At 42.3% G+C, this 18,218-nt stretch overlaps 1 protein-coding gene across 1 annotated transcript in view; it reads left to right on the top strand.

Moving 5' to 3' along the window:
* The first annotated feature begins 1,836 nt into the window (after positions 1-1,836).
* The window catches only part of MAP3K20 (mitogen-activated protein kinase kinase kinase 20), a 168,999-nt gene continuing 152,617 nt past the window's right edge, over positions 1,837-18,218 (top strand). The window contains exons 1-2 of the mRNA XM_068968128.1: positions 1,837-1,907; positions 15,048-15,240. Coding sequence (XP_068824229.1) covers positions 15,082-15,240 — 159 coding nt within the window. The 5' untranslated portion in view covers positions 1,837-1,907; positions 15,048-15,081. The remainder of the gene's footprint in view (positions 1,908-15,047; positions 15,241-18,218) is intronic.

Below are 18,218 nucleotides of genomic sequence, written 5' to 3'. Positions count from 1 at the left end.
CAGGCTCCTCCATCCATGGGATTCACTAGGCAAGAGTACTGGAGTGGGATACAGGATGCTTGGGGCTGATGCACTGGAATGACCCAGAGAGATGGTATGGGGAGGGAGGTGGGAGGGGGGTTCAGGGTTGGGAACTATACACCCATGGCGGATTCATGTTGATGTATGGCAAAACCAATACAATATTGTAAAGTGAAAAAAAAATAAAATAAAAAATAAAATAAAATTTGAACAACAACAAAAAAGAGTACTGGAGTGGGTTGCCATTGCCCTCTCCACACTCTATCCCTAGGTCTGTGCTAAAGAGCCTTAGTTTTCCCTTTAATGGTTAGATGGTTTATGAAATTCTTTGATTACCTATACCAGAGTTTTGTTTTTCATTTTTAGCATGACAGTTTTCACTAATCCTAATTTTCAGTTCCCCAAATAGAATCTATCAATGCTAAAATTTCCAGTTTTTAATCAAAGGGAAAATTCAAATAATTAATCTGAATCACAGACTAGAAAGTGGGTTTTTTTTTTCACTCATATCTCCACTTTGATATTTTTAACTATATGAATGGTTTAGAAATTTTGTATTTCCCTCCCGACCACTTTTCTGAATCGGTTTCCCGTTTCAACTGTGGCATCTCTACCGGTTTTTCCTCCCATGACCTCAAACTCAACAGAAAGCCAGCTCCTAGTCTGCTTATCTCTATTTTTGTCAATGACACCATCATTCTTCCAGTCACCCAGGTCTGAAATCTTGGCGTCATCTTTGACTTTTTCTTCTTTTCACTTCTAGTGGATCACCAGTTCTTGTGGCTTCTTCCTGAAACATGTCTCCCAAGTCCGTTTCTTCTTTTCTAATTCTATTCTGTATGCGCCAAGTCCTGATAACCGCATAACCAGGTGGTCACCATATGCTGCTTCCCTTTGCCCTAGCAACCCATCCTGCATCTACTGGGGACTGCTCTCTCTCGAAATCACCATTAAAAAAAAAACCCCACAAAAGCTATTTCATTCCTTGGAGTCTTAACTTTCCCCAGTTCCCCTGTGTCCATAGATGATAAAACTCAAACTCGGTGAGCCTGGATTGTGCTGCCCGTATCTTTGGAACCTCGTCTCCCGTTTGCTTCATAGAACCATCCTCCTCACTGATCGTAACTTCTCTCCCCGGTGCTGGTTTCCACCCTTTGCTCACCCCTGGAATGCATTCTAGTTTCATCTGAAATCGGTTTCGCTAACGTCAGCAACCAGGGGAACAGACCAGGACCCCTCCTCAAAATTACGCAGGTTATCTACTGATAATTTCATTGAAGCAGCTTTCAGCCCTATCTCCATAGAAATATCTGTACACGTCGGTCCTCTTCCCAAGTGGATAATTAACTTCTGGCCCGCACGAGGCAACCTCCCTTGTCTTTGTATCCCAGCGCTTTTTTCATAGTAAATGTTTATGGATAAGGATGAGGTGAGTGCAAAGATGTGAAGGCACAAAGGGGCGCAGGGACATACCCCGTCTCCCCGCGCCCCCACAGTATGGGGTGCCGTGTGAAGCCTGCGGCGGCCTGGCAGGGTTCCAGGGCGCGGGACGCAAGGTGCCCTAAGGGGCCAGCCCGGGAGCCGGAGCGCCCTCCCCCGCCTGGCTGTCTGGCGCGTCTGCGGGGCGGCCAGCCGGGCGGGCGTGCGGGACGCCTGCAGGGAGGCCCGGCGGTTCCGCGCTCGGAGGTAGGTGGTGCTGTTGCCGTGACTGTCTTCCTCATTGGCGCGGGGCGGAGAGGCGGAATGTTCAACTCCTGACTCGGGCGGAAGCGTGGGAGCCGCGCCGCGGGCAGCCGTCCCCTCGAACCCCGGTAGCCGTCCCTGCCCTCGCCGCGCGTGGGGCCTCGGCGCCCCCGGCTCTTGCTCGCGCCCGGCCTGGGAGCCAGGTAAGGGGCCAGGCCGGAGGCCGCAGGGGAGAGGGTGGGGGGCAGGCCCATCGCGATCGCGACTCGTCCCGGCGTCGCGGGCCCAGGCCCTGCCGCGGTCCGGGCCCCCGCGGCAGGACCCCCGCCCGATCCGGAGCCGGCGTCCCGGGCTCCCGCGGCCTTGCGCAGCCGGGAGCGGCTCGGGAAGTTCGCGCGGATCCGATGCAGAAGTTGGCGCCCGGAAGAGTGGGGCGCAGCCGGGGCGTCTCCGGCCGTCTCGGCCAGCCGTGCGGCGCCTCCGGGTCGCCGCTTTCCCTCCCCGGACGCCAGAGCGCCGGCCTCGCCGGCGGTGACCCGAGCGTCTCTCGCGAGGCGAGGCGCGAGTCTCCCAAATCAGCGCAGGGTGCAGGCAGCTTCCCGGCAGAGGTGTTCGCGGGCGAGGAGAGCCCACCAACTTCTGCTTTCCTGCCAGCCGGCCCAGGAGCTCGCATCCCGCCAAGGGCGACCGCGCCAGCCCTGCGCCGTGAGCGTGGAGCCCGCGCCCTCCCGCACTTCGAGGGGCCCCCGAGCCTTCCGCGGGCGCCAGGGTGGCCCCTTTGCCGACCCGCTGGCGTCTCGGATTCCTGGGCCCGGGGAAGTGCACCAGGCCTGGGGGTAAAGGCTGAGGCGGCCGCCAAGCCGCGTTGGCTCCTGACAGCTTGCAGACAAACTTTAACACAAAACTGACCAGAGGACATCGAGTTGCTTACTGAACGGGGCAATCGTTGTTAGAGTGCTGAAAATGTTCGTTTCTGATGCGCCTCTGGGTCTTGCATAAGCACTGTTCATGGGGAAACTTAATTACTATTTTTGTTACTTTCTTTAATAATGAAAGCAACACCATTTAGTGTCCTATTCCAGTGATATTACAATAAGCAGCTTCTCATGAATGATAGTGAATTAGAATCGACTTACAGAATTAATTCGATGATTTTTGAGCTAAGGTGGTTGTTAAAGTGTATTCATATTTTAACCTTAAAGCTGTTCTAGGAGAAACCTTGCTCTCCTGACCCTCCGTTGAAATGAACAGCTAGGATTCCGTGGAACCAAACCGACAGACATATTTAGACAAAATGTAAACAAGAGATCCAAGACAGTTAATGTCTTCTTTGTAGTAGGCCCATCTCCACAATGAAATATCATGTCGTTTTTTGACTTTCAAAAAATATGGAATGGCTTCATTTTAATTATAGTTTTAGTCATTTGTGGAGCCTTTGTTTTCTGTTCCTCTACAATAGTGAGAGATTTGGGAGATTGTAAATGAATGCGAATTTAGTTTGTTTGGAAAGAGGGAATTAAGATAAAGAAACATAGTCTTTTAGAGCAATGTGTACTGTTTAATCTTTTGCAATTTAATTTTTATTATAACTTTTTGGAGGTTATTTTGAGAGTTTTTTTAAACTGGAAAATATTTTTGTTTTTATCAAAAGTTTTAGTGGTAATAATTCCAGAGTAAATGACCATAATGGAAAGGGCATTTTTTTCTTGTCTAGGAAAGCAAACAGATGATTGATCTCTTTTCCTTATTCTTTCAGGGAACACATAAGGACAAATTAAAAAGAGAGAAATATCCAAATATTAAGCACTGAGGATTTGGATCTAAAAATGGATGGTCAAAGATCTTGGGAACTAAGGGACCTTCTTGCCAAATAAGGATACTTGGCAGGCTACACTGTGTATTTTAAGTTAGCACAAGCGTGAGTGTTATTGGCAATATATTGGCTGAGTGCCTATCTGGAAAGAACAGTGAAACTGACTTTGATAGGGCTTCAAAATTATAAACAGGAGTTAAGAGGGGCATGGAGTGAATAATCTGGTCATCAGAGAAAACACTGGAGAAATTACAGTGATGTTTCATGAAAAGGGGTCAGACATGGAGTGAAACTATTAGTGTGGAGTGAAAGAGAAAGAAAATAGTTGATTTTAGAAATTGTTAGATTCAGAGAAAAGAAAGAGAATCAGTGATTTTTTTTTTTTAAAAAACAGAGAAGAGTATTTGTGGTGATATAATCCTTCTTGGAATAAGATAGCCTTATATATGTATCCAGAGATGTTGGAAATCAAAATTAATTTGCATCATTTACTTTCCATTTTATTTGACCCAGGACAGATTGACAGAGAGGGTGTCCTGTCTATCTGAATGCAGTAGAAACAGCTCGGGCACCTTTTGGTATACTGCAGGGATCATTTAGGCTACTTCTTGTGTGGCTATTAACCTTGCCCCACTACACACAAATAAGCAGAGTTCCAGCTGTGACCAGAAAACTGTACCTGGTAAGGAAAGAGAGCTATAATGCTCGAGCTTAGATTGGTTTGACTGATATGTGGGTGCTTTTGTGTCAGACCGTCCTATGGACAGCTGAACCATCGATTATGCCCTAATAGCAGTTAAATAATCCCACCCCAGTAGAAGATGCTGTGAGAACAATGCAGCCAGGCCTTTGACATCCTAATCCCAACATCACGATGGCTTCTAGGAAATTAAAGCCTCATGTTGAACTTTAGGTAAATGGTAAGCAATCTAATAATTACTAGAGTAAGAAAGGAGTTTGTTTAAAGGGAGGGAAAGAAAAACACAAGTTAGAAGGAGAAGGCGGAATGATAGCATGGGGAAAATATGGTGGAAAAAATGCTGTGACTTTGAACTCAGACCTGAATTTGAATCTCAGCTGTGTCATTTTTAAGTTAGGCAACTTTTACATGCTTGATCCTCAATTTCCTCACATGCAAATTGGGGACAGTAATCCCTGCTTCATAAGGATATGAGACAGCACATGGAAATGCTTCAACCAGCGCCCGAAACTTTAGCCGCCATCACTAAGTGGTAGAGAAGGGGTTTTCCACATTCTCAAGTTATACTCAGAGAAAGCTGCCTGTCTCACCTGTTCCCAGCTAAGGCTTGCCCTTGGTAGCCTGCCCTGTTTCCAGATTATACTAATGTGTACATGGAGGGCTAGCAGATTTTCATAACTATTTTCTTGCTTTGCATATAAGGATTTCTAAAGCAGCTTTGTGCATACCTCTGGGTTTATACACGATTTATACACAGCTTTGTAATATTCTTGGGGAGGGGGAGGAGAATCTGAAAATTGGTGCATTTAAATTTGAAGAATTTCAGAGCTATAGGAATAGTGGTTGATTATGACCTAGAAGACCAATGTTGGAACCATTCTTACAGCTAATTTTGAGCGCAGATTACCTTCAGGGACCAACATTCTTTATGGACTCATCTCTGGACCTCCAAAGAAGAAAATTGAAAAGAGAAAGCAAGGGTTGCTGCCTGAAGATTATGGAGTAAATCTTTGCTGATCGAACTTTTCTACTAAAATGTAGAAAAGTTCCCCTATTTAGGGGAAGAATGTATTCCTTCAGGGATCTGTAGGTATAACCATAAATACTTCTGGTATAAGCAAGCACTTTCTCTCAGATCTTGCATTTAATCTTAAAAATTTATGTGACCTTGGCATTCTTTTCTGTACTATTTGACTTATTGAACAAACCAATACAAATGCCAAGCATGTTTCTTCCCCCAAATCTTAAAGAAAAATCAATGCTGTAAGATGGATGTTTGTTCATATACCTTCTTCACAGTGCTGGGTACTCCCCCTGAGGGAGCACCCACATTTGAGGAGCTTGAGCCTGGTTCTGGTAAATGGTACTGCACCACTGAGCTTCACAGCCCAGCACGCTGCATGGGGTAATGCAATTCCATTATGCTGAGAAAAGAATAGTGTACATCGTCATCCAAAGAGTTTTTTTCTGTGGTCACACTGGGGCTTTCAAGGTCAGAAAAGCTCTTTGCTTTGGAAGTCAAGAAGAGGGAGAGATAGTTGTGGGATAGAAATGTAAAATACAGTTTCACCTTCTCAGCCAGTTTAGGAGGGGAAATATAGGAGGACAGCCCAATCATCTCCATTAATCCCGTCCCTGACTTTAATCACCGTGTTCCTCCATGAGGGAGGGGGCTCTCTGTGTCAGGTTCCTGACTATATCCCTAAGAAGGGAAGGGAGAGGTCAGTTAGTCATGGTGTACTCACAGGGTTGGAGTGGGTCTTTACGAAACTCTTCATTCCTCTCCTGGTCTCCTCCCCAACTCCCCTTCAACATGCTCAGTGATAAGGAACTCACTACTAAACAGGGTGGCATATTTTCTTGTTAGGCAGCTCTGATAACCCTGAATTCCATCTGTAACTTGTCTACAGATAGTGTGGCCTCTGGCTCTGTGATACATACTGTAGAGTCTTCCTTTGGGCTTATCTAATTTTAATGCCCCGGGTTTTGTTTGTTTGTTTTCATGTTACTTCAAGGTTACCAAGTTTTAACTCTCATACTTCCCCTTCTCGGGGAACCTTCATTCTAGGTTCGTCCAAAATTGTACTCAGCCAGGAAGGTGAGATACTTTCTATTTGACAAGAGTAGAAATAAGAATAGAAACAAGAGCTGAGTAGAAGCAGGATCTTGAATGGGTGGGCTTATTGACTGAGTAAATCTTTCTTACTTATTAGCAACTGCTTTCTCCCCACCCCAGCCTACACCCCCAAGACCTATGAATTCCTCTTCTAGCCGACTCATAGAAATATGCCCACTTTACGCTTTTTTGCTATAGTCAGGCTCTGACCTCCTTCTCTTCCTCAGGCCTCCAATCATTCAGCGCTCAAAACTTGTAATTGTTTGACACAAGGCACCGACCCGTGTCCTGGGTTGTACCTACTCGGAGTTTCCTAGCTAGGCTTCTGTTTGAGCATGGGCACATTTCCACAGGGCATCTCTGGGCATCAGTACCCCTTCTCCCTACATTTCTGTTCCTCATGTATTTTGCTTCTAGTAACATTTCTGGCAAAAAATATGTCATGGAAGTCTCTTTTCTTTAACTGAAGTATTTAACCTGTGCTTCAAGTAGAGGTTTATGTTCAGTTCAGTTCAGTTGGCCAGTCGTGTCTGACTCTTTGCAACCCCATGGACTGCAGCACGCCAGGCCTCCCTGTCCATCACCAACTCTTGGAGTTCACTCAAACTCATGTTCATTGAGTCGGTGATGCCATCCAGCCATCTCATCCTCTGTCGTCCCCTTCTCCTCCTGCCCTCAATCTTTCCCACCATCAGGGTCTTTTCAAATGAGTCAGCTCTTTGCATCAGGTGGCCAAAGTATTGGAGTTTCAGGTTCAACATCAGTCCTTCCAGTGAACACCCAGGACTGATTTCCTTTAGGATGGACTGGTTGGATCTCCTTGCAGTCCAAGGGACTCTCAAGAGTCTTCTCCAGCACCACAGTTCAAAAGCATCAATTCTTCGGCACTCAGCTTTCTTTATAGTCCAACTCTCACATCCATACATGACTACTGGAAAAACCATAACCTGGACTTGATAGACCTTTGTTGGCAGAGTAACGTCTCTGCTTTTTAATATGCTGTCTATGTTGGTCATAACTTTTCTCCCCAGGAGCAAGTGTCTTTTAATTTCATGGCTGCAATCACCATCTGCAGTGATTTTGGAGCCCCCAAAAATAAAGTCTGCCACTGTTTCCACTGTTCTGCATCTATTTGCCATGAAGTGATGGGACCGGATGCCGTGATCTTTTATTTATGTTTATATTATGTTAATGTTATTTAGGAGATTTATGTTATTTATGTGATAAAGGAGAGAGTGGAAAGGAAGTGGACCAATAGCTGTTCTAGGTTTTAGACTTTTAAAGTTGGCTTCTCTTAGATACCCAGATCCTCTTCATGGTGCCCTGCAACCTGTTCTAGACAAGATAGTCTGCTTTCTGTTGGCAGCCTTTGAGGAAGGAAGGCAACAGCTAGGGTAGACACAGTACTGGTTAGTTCTCTTCATACCTAGTCTCTAGCTAGTCTTCTAGAACTTACCTATCATAGCAGAATAGCAGTCCTGTTCAGGAACAGAATCTCTGCATCCTTGATCTTGATGTTATAAACAAGTATATCAAACCCAGAGCTTTCCTCCTTTTGGAAAAAGACTTGCAGAAAAAAAAGAATTGCAGAACTGTAATCCAAGTGGTATTGTTTTTATACACATGATGATAAAGCACATTTTTATTAGTTTATTCACTGATCTTCATTAAGGAGGCTGAAATAATGCTAGCATAAATAAATACTAGGGCAGCAAGTTTGGCAAAGGAATTTGTTGAGGGTTGGGGTTTTTTTTTGCCATATTCAGTCATGACAAAACGAATGAATTTTTTTTTTCCTATATTGTATCAGAAAATAAACTTTTAACTTTACTTTTGTGAAGAGAGGAAATAGAGTAGTATAAGTAAAGGATAGAGAAAGGATCTGAATTGAGAAATAATAGGCCTATATAAACCTGAAAGATAAAAAAATCCAGAAAAAGTCCAAGAGTCTATTTTCTAATAAAGTTAATCCCTTTATAAGTAGATTTAATTTTTTTTAAATTAACCAGTCCATCCTAAAGGAAATCAGTCCTGAATATTCATTGGAAGGACTGATGCTGAAGCTGAAACTCCAATACTTTGGCCACCTGATGAGAAGAACTGACTCATTCGAAAAGATCCTGATGCGGGGAAAGATTGAAGGCGGGAGGAGAAGGGAATGACAGAGGATGAGATGGTTGGATGGCATCACCGACTCAATGGATATGAGTTTGAGTAAACTCTGGGAGTTGGTGATGGACAGGGAGGCCTGGCGTGCTGCAGTCCATGGGGCTGCAAAGAGAGGATTAAGAAAAAATATAAAACATACACAAAGAAACTTAGATACTATAATAAGGCTTTAGGGGATCAATGATACAGTAATCTATTTTTGCTCTGCAAAACTAATGGAGATATAATATAGAACAATTCTGAAAACAAGGAGAGGAAAAGTATTGAGGAAAGCAATCCTAACTACAAAGGCTGAAAAGTAGATGGTTAAATATGATATCAAGCTTTCTTAATATAATTAGGTAGCCAGTTTCCGTTTATTGAGTATTATGTGCTGTGTGCTGGAGAAGGCGATGGCACCCCACTCCAGTACTCTTGCCTGGAAAATCCCATGGATGGAGGAGCCTGGTGGGCTGCAGTCCATGGGGTTGTGAAGAGTCGGACACGACTGAGCGACTTCCCTTTCACTTTTCACTTTCATGCATTGGAGAAGGCAATGGCAACCCACTCCAGTGTTCTTGCCTGGAGAATCCCAGGAATGGGGGAGCCTGGTGGGCTGCCGTCTATGGGGTCGCACAGAGTCGGACACGACTGAAGCGACTCAGCAGCACCAGCTGCATGTACTGTGTGCAGGGCCCTGTGCAAGGCCTTTCACAGCATCTCCCGCTTCGCAACAGCCGCATGGCATGGGTATTACTGCCGGGGAGAAAACTGCTCAGAGAGGCTCGGTGTCCTGCCCAAGGCCTAACAGCTGGTCAGTGCAGATTTGCTACTAGAGCTAACTGGGTCTTTCTCTTGGATCAAAGCTATGTTGTGTTCAAATATCTGTTACTTGGAAATAAGACTTAAGAAGTCAAATAATACTGTGCAAACATGTAACTGTTGGACTATCAATTTTTAAATGTTTGGTAACAGAACAGATATTTCATTTATTGGGTCTGGAAATACCATGGTCTTGAGAAGAGTGATTGATTCAAGGTTACTAAGAGGTAGAGGCAGAGCTTTTATTTTTTTTGGCTGTGCTGGGCAGCTTGTGGGATCTTAGTTCCCTGAATCCGTGCCCTCTGCAGCGGAAGTGCAGAGTCCTAACCATTGGACTGCCAGGGAATTCCCTAGAGGCAGAATTCTAACTCACATCTATCTCATTCTAAACTTTATGGGTTTCTTTTTTCCTCTTTTTCAAAAATCCAGGACAAAAGTCCATTTTTTTTTTTGGACTGGAAGGCTAAAAACTTTGAAAAGTAAAATAATTTTCCCTTTAAGGTTTTCTTCCTATAGTTCCACTTTTGATAATAAGCTGATGGTGCTATTTATGCTTTCAGCAATTAATAGTATAAAAATATATTTAAATTTTAATTTAAGGAAAACAAAAAAATGTTTTGGTTGCACCCTGTGGCTTGCAGGATCTTAGTTCCCTAGCCAGAGATTGACCCTGGGCTTCAGGCAGTGAACATGCAGAGTCCTAACCACTGGATGACCAGGGAATTCCCTAAGGAAATTTTTAAACATTAAAAAAAATGTTACCACTACTAACATAGTAGTTCTACTACTAAAGTAGTTACTAAAGTCATACCACTTGAGGACTCTAGTGATTTGATTCAACCTCTGAGTTAGTGATTTTCAGTATTGTCAGAGTTGTGACGCTCTCTTATGCTTTCATTTCTGTCATATCCCTGTTCTAACTTACTCTTCAGTGCTCTGTGGTAGATACTTAGCATTAGCATTTAAACACAGCTTTGAGAGTTTATGAAACCAGAGTTAGGATGCTACAGAATCAGGACTGGGAATTATTGCATGGAGGAAAGTTGTCTTTCTTGTGTAAAAGCAATTATTTTAACATTGTAGAATGACAGCATCATTTGATTGGGTGGACTAGGTAAATACATTTATAGGGATGACTTTTATTAAATTCTAGTGTCTTCACTGGAGAATACACCTAAAACTTTAGAACATAATTTGATCAGGTAGCAATCTTCCCCAAGATGCTCAAAGTATAATTAATCTGCAACTCTGATTATCCTTTCTTCTGGTCATAAATCGATCCTCTTAGAATAATGATTTTCAAGGAGGGAAAGCTCAAAGGGAAAAGGAAATATATGTGGTCAGACAGTCATGTAGATGGCAGTGGGAATCTCAGTCAGGCTCTTTAGCTAAGCCCATGATGCTTTGCCAAACTTACTGGAGTGAAACCTGTATTCATACACCCCAGAATTTTTAGTCTCCTTGGTAATCAGATGGTACTTAATTTTTTATGGTCCCAATAAAACACTCCAGTAATTATATAGTTCCATTCATTCACAGCCAGTTTCCAAAAGGCAGGATGTATCACAAAGTGAGTAACAGTGATTCTGGGAAGAGCTGACTGGTTGCCTCATCTCAGAGTGAAGATCCTGAGAACTATGCTTCTCAGAGGTCTGCCTCTCTCTGGTACCTCCAGGTCAGTTTCAGATGGGACTGATCCTGCCTCAGGTTACCCTGGACTTGCTCTGTACCAGAGGGTTCGGATTTATTCGTATCGATCTCATCCTGGTTCAGATCCCTGTTTGTTCTGGAAGAATTTCCTCACTCCTCTTCCACCTTCCTCATCTTCTCTCCACCCTTCTCCTCTTCCTCCAGTCTCAGAGACCTAACCCTAGAGATCCCAAATATACTCTTCTTAGTCTCCCAGAAAGCCTAGGCAGCTGTTTCCAGATCAGTATTTGCTTCAGAATCCTTTGGAGGGCACTTATAAAAACTACAGTTCTCAGATTTTACTTAATCTGATTGTAATCTTTCTTTTTTTTTTTTTATTGTAATCTTTCCAGCTGCAAATGGTATAACAGGAATAGCCAGAAGTTATTTGATTGGTTTTTGATTCATTCATTCAACACATATTTTTGAATGGAATAGGTGTGATGTGCTGGCTGCATAGTAGCTACTGAAGATTCATATGAAAATAGAAATGTGTTTCACTTTTAAAGAATTTATAGTCTGGTGGGAAGTAAGTGGGAAAGATGAAAGGATAAAGAAAGGGGCTGTGGCACAGAAAAAGGAGAATTAACTGTGCTCATGGGGCTCAGAGGAGATGGTCAGGGACATCACTGGGCAGGCAAAGGCATTCAGAACTGAAACCCTAGCCTGGGCAGAGGTGTGAAGATGGGAAAGCATGTTCTGGGAATTGCAAATCTGTCCTCCTGTGTGTCTAGGGGGCTGGAGGAGGAAATAAGAAGTAAGAATGGCTATAAGTGGTCAAGAAAGATCACAAGGAAATTTTCTGGAATTAAAAGCCATGAGTCACAGATGGAGAGTATACTGAATATGCCACCAATGAATGAAAAAGACTCACTCCTAAGCATAGCCTATTAATTTCAGGATTCTAGGGTTGAATACCAGGTCCTAAATGATTTCAGAAAGGAAAGAATAATGTAAGCAGAATTGGTAACCAGAGTAACTTCAGACTTGCTCTACAGACACATTAGAAACTAGATGAGTATGAGGTAACAATTTTGAAATCATCAGGAAATAATTTCCTACCTGAAATTGCATACCACCCATCAAGACATTTGAAGACATACGGATTCTCCCCGCAAAACCGCGTTCTGGGCACTCTGCTCAGGTAGCTAATGGGAGATGTGCTCTGTCAAAGTAAGAGACTAAACCAAGAAAGGGAAGCCAGGAGTTCCCACAGAGGAAGAGGGGACGGATGCGGAGGATGATGGACAAGCCAGTGCAATCAGACCTGGAAAGCCACTGGTTCAGCCAAACTGCTCAAGGTGAAAGGTAGGGGAGAAGTGTCTCCTAGAAAAAAATAGACCCTCCTCCCCTGTTACCTGATGTTTTTACTTTACTGAGAGGACTTTTGCAGTTCAGAGAGTTCGAGGTGAATACGTTTTAGATGTATACAAAGCTAAGTGAAGTGAAAGTCACTCAGTCGTGTCTGACTCTTTGTGACCCCATGTACTATACATATACAGTCCATGGAATTCTCCAGGCCAGAATACTGGAGTGGGTAGCCTTTCCCTTCTCCAGGGGGTCTTGCCAACCCAGGGACTGAACCCAGGTCTCCCACGCTGCAGGTGGATTCTTTACCAGCGGCTAAACAAACAGCAAAAACCAAACCGAACAACTAATAACTCAGGGAGAAATGAACAATTATCCAAGAAAGAAAAAGTCATTGAGTCCTGCTCAGCACTCTCAGGAATAATGTTTACCTTGCCAGACTGCTGTAAACAGTGAATATTGCCTTAACCGAATGTTACAGTAGAGCCGGACGCTGGGAGGATAGGGCACGTGTGACGTGTTTGATGTAAGGAGGTAAAGGATGGGGGATGAGAACTAATCTTTTTCTTCCACAGGGAGAAGTGAACAGGTAATAACTAAAATGGAACAATCAGGAACTGGCTATATAAACACACTTTTAGGAATGTACTAATAGATATAAAAATATCATATGAAATATAAATATCAGAATAAAATCCTAAGTGAGTTGAAATTAGTTCCCCCTGAAGAGAGAATTGGGTGTGGGGAGGGGTAGGACAGGGGAGTTCTATTTTTCATTTTTTTTTGATAAAAGTAAAAATGGTAGAAATATAGTATTTATAACACTGAGGGACTCTTACAAGCAGTGTTTTGCATTTTGTTGAACAAACATTTTGCAGATAAGAACAAACTTGCATGTTCTATGTACCTATCTTTGGCATGGTCTTAAGTTTTTTTGGGAGGGGTCTTTTTTTTTTTCTCTAATTAACAAAATATGAATCGAAGCAAAAGTTAGGTAACATTTTTGCCTCAAATATGTACTGACTGTATTTTGATACTATATTTACTTATGTAGATTCTAAAGCTATCTTTTAAACTTCAGAGGATTAAGTCTTCTCTCTTGCCTTCATCCCAAAGTAGAGTCAATTTTGACTTCACTTAAGAAATCAGCATTCTTCAGTGACCTGATGCTCCTAAAATGGATTGGCTAGTCAGCAGCACATTAAGATCTATAATAGATATGAATTTGTACTCTCATGTGTAATAGATATAAATTGCCCCTCCTCCTTTTTTTTTTTGAAAATAATCAGATTCCACAGAAAAGTAGTAGAACACCCACATACTTGGCACCGAGATTCACCAGTTCTTAACATTGAGCTGGATTTGCCTCTTTCCTTTCTATACCCATTCACTTTGTTTTTTGGAGGGTGAAGGGGAGTTGAACTATTTTAAATTAAATTGGAGATATCATACTTTGATATAGGACTCAGTATATCTTCCAAGAACAAGGACATCCTTCTACAAAACCAAAACCAAAATACCATTATTTGCCATGCAGAAAATAATATTATCTAATCTAACTAGTTAATATTCAAATTTCCCTAAAATCCTCATAATTGACTTCTGCACTTTTGAGGGGATCCAAAATCTAGTCAGTGATCATGCATTGCATTTAGTCATGTTTCTTGAAGTCTTCCATATACTAGAAGCTTCTCTGCCTTTTAAATCATGACTTTGACAGTTATGAAGAGACCAGGGGAGTTGTTTTGTAGAATGTCCGGTACATATGGGTTCATCTTTTTGCTCCCTCAGTATAAGATTCTGATTTACAATTTGGGAAGAACATGTCTAAAAACTTCTTTATCCATCTGCTTTTTTTGCGGGTTCAAAATTTTAGACCTTCTTGTTCTTGGTTGTAGGTTTTTGTTTTGTTTTTCCTGCTAATCTGTGGTTAGGCATAGAGTGTGAAGAATTACCCCTTACCTGGAGAACAGTGAAACTCCTTAGACTGCAGAAAATATCACTGTCATCTCTGTGAAAGGTAATCTGTTCCTCTGGAAACAAGCATAATGTTTTTTTTTAAAACATTCTTGGCAGAGATCACTGGATGACTTAATATATTGTAGTCAAGGGCAAATTTTCTTCTCTTTAATTAAGTTCTGCTACAGGACACAGTCCAGGGAGCCACTTCTCGAAAACACTTGGCCAGCTCTTCTCTCATCCCAAAGCTGACCACTTGCTTTTGGAATCCCAGCCCCGAGCGTGCGTTCTGTTTGCAGTGTTTGGGCCCTCCTGTGCCAGCATGCTCAGATGCTTAGGTTATGTATATTTTATGTTAAGTGAGTACAACGCAGAGAGATGGCATGCCTCAGATGCCAGAAGAGCTGTGCAAGCCTCCTGCTGAGAGCACACTTCCCGTTTGTCTTTGCGGTGGGAGAGAGACCTGGTTACACGGTAGCCTTTAGGCAGAGCTGCTGGGGATGTGCAGGAAGTGCTGTTGCAGGCTTTGTCGGGGGGGAAATCTGAGCCATTTCTCTGGGGACAGCTGTGTTTCAGAGTCTGGACAGGTTGCTGTTGAATTTTGCTCGGGCTACCAGGGTAAGTGTTCTCATGTTGACTTGTTTATACTTCTGCTTTTCTTCCTCCTAAGTCATCAAGGCTCTTTGTGGGAGCACCACAGGGCTTGGTATACATTAGCTAAAGTGGAATTCAGAGGTTTCATTCTAGTGTTTCTAATCCAGCTTTTTTTTTCCCCTTTCCCTCTGCAGATTTTGTGGAAGTATAATACTTTGTCATTATGAGATGTCGTCTCTCGGTACCTCCTTTGTGCAAATTAAATTTGATGACTTGCAGTTTTTTGAAAACTGCGGTGGAGGGAGTTTTGGGAGTGTCTATCGAGCCAAATGGATATCACAGGACAAGGAGGTGGCTGTAAAGAAGCTACTCAAGATAGAGAAAGAGGTAAGGTCTTTTCCTGCTATCAGAAGTGGTCATGATAGCACTTATGTAAGCTTTTCAACCTACAGTCAGAGGTCACAGGCTGCCAGGGACCCAGCAGAGCCTTCGGGGCTGATCCACGAGGCTGTTTCCCAAATTTCCATTCTGGGAGCCCCATAAATAGCAATCAGTGCCACGTGTGTTGTAGGGTTGAGTTTTACTAGGGGTCATCTGAACTGAGAGGATTTCTTTCCATGGCGTGCAAGACCGAATGTTCTCTGAGCTCTTGTCCTGGGGAGGTGAGCGCTCAGGTCTTCCCAGACTTTAGGCTTTGCCCTGGGTCAGCCAAAAGGGGTCAGTAAAGAGTAGTGTGTAAAGTTTTCATCCCCTTTCCACTTTCTGGTGAATTTGTGGTCCCCAGGACTTGTCTTTTTGAAAAACAAAAAAAGCATCATTTCTCTACTGAAATAGAAGCAATACCAGCTTCTTGGATTTCACCTCTACTTGAAGTGCAGAGTGATGGACTTTGTTTAATAAAAGTGCTACACAGAGAGCTGCTCTACTTGTAAAATTGGAAAAAACATTTTGACTTTCAGAGTCTGGAATTGGTGCTGGTCCTAGTGGAGCTCAAAACTTGTACACAGGCCCTTCATCTTTCTTAGGAAAGTGACACAGCATCGTCCCCACGTTCAGTTTGGTACCCAAACCCCACAGTAAAGCTAGCTGCAGAGATGACTTGCAGGAGCTCAGGGTGTCAGTAACTTTAAATAGCTACCCTCTGGAGTTTGCTTTGGTCAGTTCTATTTATGCTGTGTTTTGGCTAATTATTGTTCTTTTCAGTATGTTTTTAAAGTGAACTTTTCCATAAATATCCTTTAATCTCCCTGAATGATTTCCTTTTTATCATTAACTGCTGTCAGGGAACCACAGCAGTTGATTCAGAAAGGAAACCGAAATGGCCAAAATAGAAAGCGCTTTGTGTCGTTCCCTCCCAGCACTGCTTTGTGACTGTGTGACCAGCAGTTGTGTTTATGATTTGTGAACCCAAGCCAGAGGACTAAGATACCTCTGCCTTGGGGTATCTGTAGGTTGTAGAAAGCATTAAGAAGTGATAGCTTTTAAAGGGAATGTGTGCTCCAAACCAAAAGGCTACTATGTAGAAAAAGTTTTCTCCCAGTCATGTGGTGATCAACAAATTTTTAAATAGTAGCCAAATAATAAAATTATTTTTTACTCTGGAGTTGAACCTATCTTTTTTTTTTTTTTTTAATCTGGTGAACTCTTGAGCCCTTTATAGGCAGGCATTGTTGTACTCATTCTGTAGGTTGGGAAACAGAGCTTTGCGAAATATGTACAGCTGCCCCAGTAGGGGTGGATGAATTCCAGATCGGACCCCCTATTCTCTAGTTTTTAATTCTGAAACCTCTAGTTTGACCAGGTAAGAACAGATAATAAACCAGTCCCATCAAATTTATATTCAAAGAAGTATATAAGTCTGCTAATATTTTTAAGCATCATACGACTTCAGTACAGTGAACATGTTCTTAACGTGATTGTTGGATATGAGAAAGACTTTGAGACGTGAAACAAGTTTTGATAGGAAAATAGTAATTGCAACCCATTCACTCCACCACTACCCATACCCAGTACCATTTTTTACTGTCTGAGAGAGAACCAGGAGAATGACAGAGGGAAGCACACGAGTGAAAGCAGGAACTGGAAACTGCCAAATCCTGCTCTCATATAGATATTTAACTTGAGTGCATATCACTCAGAATTGGAGCTGATTACAGCAAACCACAGGAGCACGCCTCATAAACTTCGAAGTAGGAAAAACAGAAACTCAGTTTCAGCTTTGGGGCTCGGTTTAGCCAGTGACTGTGAGTGATACAGACGCACGCTAAGTTATTGCAAAGTGTCTCCACACTTACTGACTTAATGTGTGTTCAAGATGTAAATAATTTTGACTAGGGCTTGGCAGTTATTGGAAAGGAAATATGCATTTCTTATGTAAATGTTTGTTATACTTTATGAACTATGTGTTGGCTTGGTGGCTAGATGTTTTCTCAGTGATAAGATAAAAGTTAGAAGCTCTGGATTTTTTTCAGTTTATGGATTCAGTCCTGTGTCACTTGGTCATTTTTGCGAATGAGTTTTAGAAACAATGGAACATTTAATAACATATTTGTCCCTCATGGAACTCTTTAAAAATGACCTAATGTCTGGTTAAATATATATATGTTTTGTGAAAGGTAGAAAAAGTTTATATAGAACTCTTTAATTCTGCTTATGTGGGCATTTAGAGGAATGCTGTTTATTTTCACTTTTATTTGTAGACCTCTAGTTTAGTGAGTATATGTTACTTTTCTGATTTAGAAAAAAAAAAGAAAAATGGCATTTACTTAAAATTTTGGTAGTTCCTTACAACTTAGTTTTTTTAAATATTCATCCATTTGTTTTTTAGATTCTACCCATAAGTGATAGCAATAGGATTTAACTCTGTGTAACTCATTTCACTAAGCTCTAGGTCCATCCATGTTGTTGCAGATGGAAAAATTCCATTCTTTTCTATGACTGAGTAGTGTTCCATTGTACATATAATATATACCACATCTTCTTTATCCATCCATCTGTTGATGGACACTTAGGTTGCTTCCATATCTTCTAAAACTTCATTGTTTAAAAAACCTTTACACCTAGTGAGAAACTACAAGGAGGTACCATGAACTGTAGCATATCATTCCTCTAGAATCACAGCTAATTAACATTTTACAACATTTGCTTTTTCTCTATACATAATCAATTTGGGTATGTTCATACATATTTTCTCGGAGAAGACAATGGCACTCCACTCCAGTACTCTTGCCTGGAAAATCCCATGGACGGAGGAGCCTGATAGGCTGCAGTCCATGGGGTCGCTAAGAGTCAGACATGACTGAGTGACTTCACTTTCACGTTTCAATTTCATGCATTGGAGAAGGAAATGGCAACCCACGCCAGTG

The sequence above is a fragment of the Capricornis sumatraensis genome, chromosome 3, assembly GCF_032405125.1.
Source record: "Capricornis sumatraensis isolate serow.1 chromosome 3, serow.2, whole genome shotgun sequence".
NCBI classification, from domain to species: Eukaryota; Metazoa; Chordata; class Mammalia; order Artiodactyla; family Bovidae; genus Capricornis; species Capricornis sumatraensis.
Note: the sequence above shows the minus strand (reverse complement) of the source record. Positions and strands in the feature narration are given on the sequence as shown.